The sequence below is a fragment of the Hakea prostrata genome, chromosome 6, assembly GCF_041222555.1.
Source record: "Hakea prostrata isolate BN-2017 chromosome 6, UWA_Hpros_2, whole genome shotgun sequence".
Taxonomy (NCBI): Eukaryota; Viridiplantae; Streptophyta; class Magnoliopsida; order Proteales; family Proteaceae; genus Hakea; species Hakea prostrata.
Genome location: NC_142605.1, coordinates 35,680,702 through 35,692,824, shown reverse-complemented (window position 1 = coordinate 35,692,824; position 12,123 = coordinate 35,680,702). Strand labels below are relative to the sequence as shown.

The window sequence follows — 12,123 nt, the reverse complement described above, 5'->3', positions numbered from 1 at the left end:
ATTGTATATGTTCAAAGTTAACTGCATTATCCCTATTCCCTACAGGCATATTAAACTTAAGAAAATTGGTGAAACATAGGCAATGATCTATTTTCTTCTTTCTTTCTTTTTCCTTTCCGTTGTTGTTGTTGTTGTTTTGTTCTTTTTTTTTTTTTTTTTTTTTTTTGGGGGGGGGGGGGGGGTGGGGTTGCCACAAGTCTGAGAAGAGGTGGAAAGGGGGCCACTAGGTTTGAGGCCGGAGGGAAGGGTCCTACAGTGATTGCAGGGGTGGGGAAGGGCTTTTGGGAGGTTCACTGGGGGTGGGGAGGGGCTGCAATGGACAGGGACTGGTTCTTGGGGTTGCGCAAGAAGGGGGAAGGAAAGGGAAGGCTGAAATGGGGCTGGGGGAGGGTCTGTTGATTCCGAAACAGTATGGGATTAATGTTGCAGGGTTGGGGAGGGGATTTACTCACTGTTTGCAGAAAATTCTTGATGGATGCTTGCTGGAATTGTTGATTGGCTGCTGTAGTGTTGCTGGGCTGTTTGCTGGATCGCAGGGAAGAGGGAGAGAATTGCGAGAACTAAACAACAGCTTTGTTCTGAGGGTTCAATTTGTGTTTTCTTAAGGAGGGAGAAGCAACGAAGAGTCTAAGCCCCAGGTAATAACAATGAGCTTTTTCCTTGGGGAACCTAACAAAGGTTTGAGCATACGAAGGGAAAACTTAGAGCTGACATCCTTAGAAGCAACGAAGAGTCTAAGCCCCAGGTAATAACAATGAGCTTTTTCTTTGGGGAACCTAACAAAGGTTTGAGCATACGAAGGGAAAACTTAGAGCTGACATCCTTAGAAGCAACAAAGAGTCTAAGCCCCAGGTAATAACAATGAGCTTTTTCCTTGGGGAACCTAACAAAGGTTTGAGCATACGAAGGGAAAATTTAGAGCTGACATCCTTGCAGATGGCCTTCCAAATCTGCTAAAAAGAATGGGATTTAGAGGTCCATCTACAAAGGTTATGCTCCAGCTTGGAGCTGACTCCATCCACTCGTTGTTGGATCTGCAAATATAATATTGTGGTTGTGCCCCTTTCTAGTCATAAATTGCATGGCTCTATAAAATGTAGAAATATTTAGTCATCAAATAACACGTGACATGCATGGTGTGAAGAAAAGTTTGGACCATTGCTACTGTTCTGCAACCCCCGACCCCAAAAAAAAACACACACACAAAAAAAAGAAGCATACCAGCTTACTCAAAAGACAAAATTTGGAAACCTGAACTTGATTATGTAAAAGTTGGATTTCTTTTTTTTTTGGTAAAGGTAAAAGTTGGATTTCCACTGTTCTCTTTGGTGGATGGTTTTGCTTTATTTATTATAATTTTGATCAATGCTAAATACCTTGAAATTTTTAGTTTTCATATATGACAATGTGAATTCAGCTCAGTTTTTCTTTTAATATGGTCATGCAGGTGCAACTAAATGATTGAGGAGGTCTGGGTTTTAGGGATTCTTCTCTACATTACAAAGCTTTGTTTGGTAGACTTGCATGCAGGCTATGTCGAACCCTATTCTTATTGAACATAATTTTTTAAAGAGTTGTATCATCCAAATGTGACATTTACAGAGACATTGTTACAGTTAGATGTCAACAACCCTCATGACATGAGCATGAAGAGACATTGTTACAGTTAGAGAGTTGTTAAGAGCTAGATTCCTTTTGTTGATTGGGTCAGGTGAGCAAACAAACATATAGTAATATTATTGGACAGGTTCTTAACAGAACTATAAGATCCAACACAAGGAGTATTAGGAGATGTCCTATATTAAGAAGGCCAGGCTATTAGACCAACACTCTAGACCATGGAAAAGCCCATATTAACGTATGACTCATTCCAGCTAGATGATGCGAACGAGTTCTCAAGATAAAGTTGACTTTGTTTAATATGGTGGATCATCAGGTTTGGGAAGCTTTGAAACACGGACCACACAACCCCAACACAAAGACGAGAGCAAAAGACACAGAACCACCCCAAGGACCAAAGAAGGAAGAACAAGAGCACAAGGCCCCAGGCAGCAAAGGTAAGAAGGGGAACAGGAAAAAGATACCACGAACAGCCCAGGGCGAGAGGGAAAGAAAAGGACACGCAAGAAGGACGCCGGCCACGGCAGGGAGTTTATCATACCCGACAAAGACCAAAGCAAAGTCAGAAGATGGGAAAGAAAAGGGAGAAAACAAACAGGGAGTAGGCACACACAAATGGAAACTGGGATTGCGAGGAATGAATTAGTATTGCAAGGTAAAGAGGTATCACCATTGCTAGTAGAGATGGAGCTACTACCAGACTGGATTTTTTTTTTTTTTAAATTTTCATATTCATTTTATTCTTCTATTGATTTTCTTTTTGTATGTAAATCCACGGCAGAAAAAAAAGAAGGATACTCAACCACATGGCCCAAAGAGGGCATATATAGAAGATTAGACCCAGAACCGAACGGGTTCTACTGGTTTTCGGTTCCGGTTCGAACAACATGCTATCAATGTCACAATAATACCCGATTGTGACACCCAAAAGCCAAAAGCATGCTAGTTGTCGACCTATTGTGACCCCAAAGTTTATGATATTCGTGTTATTCGCTCTAGAGCCAATGAAAAGGTGACACCTAAACTCCCGTCAGTTCCGTTGCTTCAACCGATCGCTAATGCTGAGCTACCATGAATGACCAGTAACGGTAGCGTGGACTACACTAACCCGACACGTTTTCAAATTTTATTCGCCACCAGGATATGCAGAGAATCACGGGACTTGGTTAACTTGCCACGTTTTGGGTATTTGCTGATCTTACCTACCGTAAAGTCACGTCAAGCTCAAGATTTTGACACGCGTCCTTTGAAATAAATTTAGGGTGCTGTAGCAATCATATTCTCTAGTGGGGCCAGAGGATTTCCCGCCTCCAATATCCCAAAAGACGGTTTGTCCTCGTGAGACTCCTGGGCTCCTCCATTCTCTGTATCCACCGGCCAAAGAATCCAACCTTTTTTCTTTCTTTCCTTTTTTTTTCTTCTTTGGGGCGGGAAGGGGGTGTTAGAATTTGCATGCTGACACCATATACAAGACTCAAGAGCATGTACCGATCACCTTTATGATATTTAATCTTATTTTTTATTTTTTTATTATTTTAGTCCATCATACGCTGTAATATCCCTTTTCATTTTCAAATATTGTCACAAGGATTGGGATTATAAGTTCAAGAAGTTTAAAATATCGACATCATATATCATATCAGTCAAATGATTTTAAGACATGTATGATTCATATTGATAAATATATTTGACTCCAATTCAATAAAGAGATCTATTGATATCTATTATATTGTTTATATTCAATATAGATATATATTGTATTGTATTATAAATACTTTAAACCTTAGGTTCAAGTGATGTAAAGAAAAAAAGGTTCAAACGTAAGATTGTTTTTAATCTTACAACTTTTATTTGTATAGGAGGCTATTTATATGTTATAGATAAGATGCACACGTATGGACACATGTATACAAGGTCGACATATCCCTCGGCCTATCACCAGATTGTTTGGTCGGACATGTCTCATTCACACTAAGGTAAAAAAAGACATGACATTGATAGAAACTTATAATCGGAGATTTATCCCACAAGCAGCTGAACAAACAAATATGCGGGATTCTATCGGCTCTAAGAAAAAATAACCCGTACATTATATTATAAGATTCCAATCATTAGGTAAGGATACGAACTTTTTTAGATAATTTATGAATAACACTCGCTTCAAACTAGCTTAGCCATCAGAGGCAGTTGCTCGACATCCTAATCGACTCGCATCTTAACTTCTTTTGTAGGATTCATTCTTTTACCGATCAGACGTTGGTCAAATTTCAGACCCAACATTATGACTATGTCCGAAAGACATCAGAGAGATACTCTATCGACTCATAAAAAATCTATTCTACCTCCCCACGAGGATGATTAATTTCAATGTAGAATGCCTGTTTGAGCATGACTGTCGAAATTATTATGTTAAAAATATGAATACGTGTCAAACTTATTTTTTGAATTAATTTAAATATAGAACAGAATTTCGTTCCAATTTCATGAAAATTCAATTATACTTTAACACGTTAGTCTTTTGTCAGTTAACATGGGTCAAACTTCACTGATACGAATGAACGATGACATCCTCTTTTCTGTTTTCCAAATTTGAGCAGCCATAGCCAACTTTCGATCTTCTCTTGCTTCTTGTGTTTTATCTCCTTAGGCCAACACAACACCACGTCACGAAAACCCCAATTTTTTGCCGCACCAGCATCGTTGTCGAACATGCAAACATCGTCACTAGCGCGAATGGTCTCCATGTTGGTCCATCAAAACCAACGACACGTGTATGGCCTGCATCGAGACTCAAAGAAGGTTTTTAATTTTGGGAGGAAGGATCTAAGAGAGGCAAACTTCGGTGGGCCATGGGCACCATTGTAAATTAGTGGCCCGGTTTTGCAGGGGCCAGTAGTGGTCAGTTGTTTCTTGACACGTGGTGGCTTGCGACTGAATTCGTGTCTCTCTCGGGGAACGAAAACCATCCAAGGGGGGAAAGCGTTTTACAATTAGATTACGGATAATGGAACGTCAACCTTTGACACGTGTCGAAGATGCATCAGCGGTGGTCAGAAAAAGAAAGAAACTTGCGAGGATGGAAAAAATTGGAATATCGCTATCGACACGTGTCGAAACCTTAGCTGCAGGTGGTCGGTGACGGGCAAAAGCAATAAACCGGCAGGAAAGACGAAGAATTGGCTAAAGAGAAAACCGACCACGTTGGGTTTTTCTTATATAAACCCCGAATAGGAAACTTACAGGTTTTCTTTTCTTTTCCTTTTTTTTTTGTTTTTTGGTTTCAGTTTTTATTTTCCTTCTTAAACTTCTTCTCCCTTCTCCAGCGCAGCAACGCTGGAAATGAAAGAAGGCGGAAATTGCTTCTCGTCTTGCGTTCTTGTGTTTTCTGATACTCATCGTACTTCTTGCCTCTCTCTATGGCAGAGGTTTACCGTAAAATGTTGAGTGACGATGAATCTCCGGTGAAATGCCAAGAGGCTCGCCGGCGACGAATGGAGATGCGACGTTCCTCCGTTCCAACGGAACAGCCATATTTACCGGAGACTGAGAATATTCCCCCAAAACGTCGTGAGAGACCTGACAGCGCGGAACGCTCAGACGAAGGCAAGCGGAATCGGACGTTCAAGATCCTTGAATCTCTTTCCTCCCTGCCAACACCTTCCTCGTCATCGCTGTCTTCACCAAGCAGAGGAGTAGAAGTTTCTGTATCGGTGCCGTCGAACACCATGGCCAAGACTCTGGCCAACGATCTGGTTCCGATTTACGGTTCCATCTCGGTATCAGGACGATGCCGCGAAATGGAAGACGCGATATCAGTTCATCCAGAACTTTGCCGCCCGGCGATATCTAATAGCCGACCTATACACTTCTTTGCCGTCTACGACGGTCATGGTGGCTCGCATGTAAATTTCTTTGCTGCTATCACTATGTGCCGTGTGTGTTCTTCTTGAAATTTTCAAATCTCTGTTATTTTTCGAATCATTAATACTTTTATGTTGCTTTAATGGTTGACGGTGATTGTTCTGCAGGTGGCGACGCTCTGTAAAGAACGAATGTATGTTTACCTGCAGGAAGAGTTGATGAAAAAGGCGTCAAACTCCGGTGACGGCGGCGGTAGCAGCAGCAGCTCTGCTGCACAACAACAAGAATCACCGGAGGAGAGGTGGAGATTAGCGATGACGAAATGCTTTGAACGGATGGATGAGGTGGCTCTGAGCTCATGTGCGTGCGGCGGCATCACCAATCCATGTACGTGCGAAGAAGCCGGAGGAACGTCCGAGATTGTAGGCTCCACCGCCGTTGTTGCTGTTCTAACCCCTGATAGCATTATCGTCGCCAACTGCGGCGACTCTCGCGCCGTCCTCAGCCGCGGCCGAAGAGCTATCCCTCTTTCCACCGATCACAAGGTTAGTTTATCGTTATAAGACGTTAACTAAACAACAATTAAGAGCATCAGACCTGAGACGAGGCAAGGACACGACATGAACAGATGAGACTCAGAAGCTGCATAGCTTCCAAGGACGCGAGATGGAGTTACTATTCCGAGAGCTTTGCTTAAATAGATGCACGTGGCACACATGCCTTGTTAGGAGATTAGTTCCCTCCTTTTTGTCAGATGATCTTAGCCGTCTGGTTGTTGACTATTCCTGGTCCCACTTATTTTGCTCTTTTGAACCTTCCAGCCCAGCGACTTCTTTCACTTTTAGCTTGTGAGTCTCTGTGTCCTGTACTCGTCCTTAACAATTTACGGATTTTCCCAACCAAAACCATTTCTGGTGAGGGAGAGATCAACGGAATCAGAAATGGTCTTAGCTCCAGAATCCTTAGAGAAACCCTGAAGGAACTGTTTCAGTCAACGAAGTACCAAAATTCTCGGGAAGACATTGCCATTGAGGGATGAAATAGTATTTTGAGTTGCTTCTGGAATTTTCAATTTCAGATATGGATTTTTAATTTTGTTACAGCCTGACAGGCCTGATGAACTAGGAAGAATTGAAGCAGCCGGCGGCCGGGTTATCTACCTCAATGGAGCTCGAGTTCTTGGAATCCTTGCTATGTCTCGCGCTCTCGGTACTCCTTTACTTGGCTTCTTCCTTCCGTTTGCATTTTACAACTTGACTTAGTTAATTCACTGGCCCTCTTTTATTATTGTTATTGTTTTTGAATTTTTTTGTTGGTTGGGGTTGCTTCTAAAACCTCCATTCTGATTAGCCCTTTTCCTCCGGAATATTAGTGTGGTCATTGGACAGACGCAACTAGAGTAGAGATTGTATTTGTTAGTCTAGAGTAATCCCACTTGGAGTTCATAACATTATATGCCACGCATAATTTATCACCGTCTTTGTCCGTTGAATCATCCATGAGGAATGGTTACGAAAACGGGACTAATGGCGTTATTGATTTGTTGATTTTTTATTCTTGTGGTCCCAATTAAGCAAATGGTAAGCTGTGGTCGGTTGTTGACACATGGGTTCATCGTTTAGAAACTCTAAACATTAGGCTGTCAAGAGAGTTTTGCATGATGGTCTAATTGGCCTTCTTGCCTTGGTAAAAATTTGTCCTTTTTTGGCATTATATCAATGCAAATCTTAGTTTGGTATTGATCTACATTAAAGATGACAGAACAAATATTGTTTGTTAGGGAAATTACGTTTTATGTATATGGCTCTTTTCAATGTGACTTATGCCACATTGGCTGGACGGTTTGACGTGGCTGATCCTAGCCATCTCTCACTTGCACCTCCTGTAGGTGGTGTTGGAATAGTGTTCATCAAATCACATAATAAAGTGATATTATAAGTTAATGATAACATGATGTTGACATGCTATTTTGTAGTCCCCAAGGACCTATGACTGTTCACAGCTAGAGATAAAATTAGGTTCATATGGTAATTGCATTATTCCCTATCAAGGGTGTTGATCTTGAAATATTATTAAGAATGTACAGAAATGAACCAAATGAGAATCTTGAGTTGTGTTGTCAGTTATCTTAAGAACGAAAATTTTGTTGGGGTGTATCAACAGTTGATGTTCCCTAAGATTATATAATAGTGTGTTGTATTTATGATGTTTTGCTGTGATGCTTGATAAGGAATCCACTTCCCTCAGGAAAAATATCAAAGAGAGATACTTTCTGAACTTGATTGGACAAAATCTAGATCTGGTGCAAATCCTATAAATCATTGTCAAAACGTGTTGAAAATATTAGTTAGCATTATTATTTATTCATAAATTGTTTGATGTTACCAATCAACAGTTCAGCTTCGCTATTCATGGATTTCCAATGGAATAGTGTGATGACATAAAAATATTGCCCTAAGGTCCATTACATGATATCTTAAGAGGAGAGACTTAAGTGCACTTAATGAAGGATACAAGATTTATATATACTTAAGATGTATATATTGGTATGTTGGGAAGCCAGAATCCAATCAACAGTTCAGCTTCTCTATTCATGGATTTCCAATGGAATAGTGAGATGACATAAAAATATTGCCCGAAGGTCCGTTACATAGTGCACTTAGTGAAGGATACAAAATTTATGTATAGTTTAGATGTATATATCGGTATGTTGGGAGGCAAGAATCCATGTAGCCGACTCCATTTAGTTGGAACAAGGCTTCTTGTTGCTGTTGATGTATATATAGGTATGAATCTTTAATTGAGAATCAACGATCTTATGCTACATTTGAGGTAGATAAGTAATTGGATGCTACCTCTTTCCCTTTTTAGCAACCTTGAATATTATACTATTATTATCTTCAGTGGTACAGATAAGAGAAAGGTATTATAAGAGTTGAAAACATACACTCAGTTTATAAATTTCTTGGAATGGTTGTTTTCCTGGTATACCTAGTTTTAACATTTGGTTTATATTGGTTTGGGTAATATGATCTTATCTGTAAGTAATTAAGTTCCTTTCTGTTTGAAGAAATATTTTTGTTTTCTAAGATGTTTGACTGGTCAAATGAAATTATTTTTACATGAGACCTTTTGTATTATTAGATAGAAAACAAAACAATGTTTGCAACAAATCCAAGATTGCTTAAATTTGAGTTATATCGAAGAAGTTATGTTCTGCTGAAACCTTTTTTGATGAGTGCACGTGATGTCAAAATCACTGTTAGAACCTTATTATTATTATTTGTTCAATATATCAAAATAAATGAATATTTTAGCCGCACTTTGGGATGACGTTTTGGACCTTAAGATAGATATGTCTAGTGTTGGATAATCCCCAGATCAAGTTTGAGGACCTAACCCAATCTGATATCCTCTTCCTCTTGCTTATCAGCATGTCTGCATTGTTCTATTTGCTTAGCTATCCATGTATGTCCACCTACCTTTTAGTCTCTAGATTTCCAGATCTCTACTTAACTGGCACAGATGTTCTCCCACATGGCAGAAACTTGAACCTTCTTGAATGGCTTAGCTGTCGTAGGCAACTTTGCCATTGTACACATGCAAAGTTTCAGTAGGGATAGTTTTACATATTTATCTTGGGGAAATGCTATAATGACTCTTCTGTATCTCTCTCTTCATCCATCAAAATGATTTCGCTGTTCCTATTGTATGTATGATGCCTGAACCTGGGACCCATTGGTTCTACCTTCTAGCTTACCCATTGGGGCTATCAATCATTTCCAGGCCCCATTTTTTTCTCTAGTATCAATAATTCGATAACTATTTCTTGAGACCTTCAGGTGTAACTAAATCAGAGGGCATCAGTATTTAAATATGTTGTTTCCTGTCTGACATCTAGAATTTTAGGAGTGTCTGAGATTCTTCCCCTGTTATTTTACGTGTAGGCCACCATAGGTCCATAATATGACAAGGGATTGTTCGTTTCCTCTATTCCAATCACTCAAGACTTTTTCACAGATATGATGGTTTCTTTTATATAGTCATATATCGTCAATGGGACTTTTCTGGTCATTCTAGCCGTTCTGTCCTACCCGGCATGAGTTTGAGGTTTCAAGGTTATGCGGTACCATCTGCTTTTAACCATTATTGTTGGTTGTAACCATCTATGAGAGCTCTCCAGCATAATTCTCTGGATTATGATGAAAATTTTAATTTCTAGTTGTTTCTTTACCTCCCTGACCTGCCCCTCCACCGCCAGAGTTCTATCTATTGCTCATGTAATTTAATGCTGGAATGTGGTTGATGGATCTTCATATATTTTCAGACTACTTTGGCATTGTCTTTGCCTTGTAATGGAGTCTACTGCATAAGTCAAATCATTGAAAGATGCTGGAAGATCTCTCAGATAAGGAAGAGTATGGCGTTCAAGAAACAGTAATATGTCTTTCTTAGACTGCCTGTTAGAGCACCTAGAAAACTGTTTCATTTGTTATCAACTACTGACAGCAAGATTAGTTTATTTGTTACCAACTATTAGTAGCAAGTAATGCTTATGGGATCAATCATTATCATGCGCATCACAACTAGGTTATATTTCCTGGAAAAGGAATGGATCTTGCATTTAATACGTGAATACTCTTTGTTCTAGTTCATGACTTACAAACAACATAAGGGCAATTCCCATAAAAAAGCATTTCTGACACTGCAGGTATGGGGCAGATATTTTTCTGAGATTGGTTTTCTTTATGCTGTGCTTCTTTTGCTGACCATTTTTTCATTTTAGCTTTGTAACTGATTAAATTTTCTTGTATAAATCAAACATTCAGAAGCCTCTTAAGATAATTTTATGTACAATGAACCGTCCTGTTGTGAAATCTTGACATTGTCATCAAATATTTCTATTTCGTTTGAGATTTACCATTTATTGCTATAGTAGAATCTTCTCTTCTCTAATTTATGCATTTGAAATAGGTGACAAGTACTTAAAACCAATAGTAATCTCAGAACCGGAGTTAACAGTCACAGAAAGGACCTCTGAAGATGAGTGCTTGATCCTTGCAAGCGATGGCTTGTGGGATGTCATCTCAAATGATTTGGCTTGTGAAGTGGCTCGCAAGTGCCTACACGAGGGAGGTCCCCCTAATGCTGTCCGAATGCTCAATGCAGACCCTTCAGATGAAAATGCTAGAAAAACAGAATCAGTGGAGCAATCTAGATGCTCTCTCGCTGCTGCATTACTTACTCGACTTGCATTGGGACGGAAGAGCTCTGATAATATCAGTGTCATTGTTGTTGATTTAAAAAGAGGTTGAGATGGAAGGAATTCCAGAAGTGCACCAACCAGAACAACTTTGAGGTAGGGAAACAAAACGGTGCAACCAGAATGCAGGGTGAGGGCAGAGAATGGGGGAACGGATCCTAACACTCACTAGTTGATGGTAGGTGGGGCATGTTCTCTCTCTCTCTCTCTCTCTCTGGGTGGTCTGTCTACAGAAGGAAAACTTGTATATATGGTTTGCTCTGTTAGTGACATCAAAATTGCTTGGAAATTATGCAATTAATCGAAAGAGATTCCATGCATCATCCAATATATGTTTCAGATGTGGAAATATTCAAAATACCCAATAGTGAATCAGCTGTTTCTTTATTTGGGTAGTGAAGATTTTCTGGTATTTCCCTCTTTAAGGAGTTTCGTGGTTCCTGATTCGTTCTACCTGGGTTTTGAGAGCCGACCATCGTCACTATTCTTACTGCAACCACTGCAGTCACAGAATTCTGATGCCTTCGGTATTCGTTTCACAGAATTCAATCTTTCTGAAAGGATTATTCCTATATAATGAAATCTCCTGGATGATTTTGCCTGAGAATTTTAAGAAGCACATCTTTCAAAAAAATGGAATTAAACGTTTTATCCAAGAAATAGAAAGGAAGAAATCCACGTTCAAGGGTGTTCAGTAGGGTTTAGCCCTCTTGTAATAGTTTCTACTTAGCCGCCGATTCCTAAAAAAATGGAAAAAAGAGATGAGGAAGACAAAAATAAATTCAGACATTATCCGAAGTATTAAGTTCACAAATTAAATATTAATAAGAGAAATAATGTAATTTAGATGAAAATAAGAATAGCTATATCACCGACAGACATAAATTCTTCACCGAAAAAAAAGAAGCCATAAATTCATGTATCTAACCCTGTTTAACTGTATTTGGAGAAGCTGTTTCCCAACTAATTTAGAAAGATTACTTGAAGATGAAAAAAATTCAGGTGGCTGCCACGTAACGTTTAAAATGCATATCTTAGAATGCTTCTTTTACCACCAAAAAAAAAAAGCTTCTGAAAATAATTTTTTTACTTAAAAGGCATGTCGCGTTCTGTCCGGAGCGGGCCGTGGGCCATCCTGAGTACTTCGAAAAAGAAAAAGTGGGCCACACTTCAAGCCGACTTAAATATCAAAAAATAGAGGATGTATTCCGACCGTCCGATTCGTAATCTCTGGTGTGAAAGAGCGTTTCCATCTTTTGTTAAATTTCAACGACATCAACTTCAATAATGCTGATATTATTTCGTGGAGTGAAAAGGAAAACCGTAAAAAGGAGATTAACGGAAAAAGATATATAATAATAAGATTTGAAAAGGAAAGA

At 39.4% G+C, this 12,123-nt stretch overlaps 1 protein-coding gene across 1 annotated transcript; it reads left to right on the top strand.

The window, feature by feature from the left end:
* Positions 1 to 4,837: 4,837 nt before the first annotated feature.
* Positions 4,838 to 11,616, top strand: LOC149013684 (putative protein phosphatase 2C 75). The gene is made up of 4 exons (XM_089159133.1): positions 4,838 to 5,522; positions 5,649 to 6,026; positions 6,585 to 6,690; positions 10,456 to 11,616. Exons 1-4 carry the CDS (start codon positions 5,037 to 5,039, stop codon positions 10,794 to 10,796), a joined length of 1,311 nt encoding a protein of 436 aa, XP_089015259.1. The 5' UTR covers positions 4,838 to 5,036; the 3' UTR covers positions 10,797 to 11,616.
* The last annotated feature ends 507 nt before the right edge of the window (positions 11,617 to 12,123 follow it).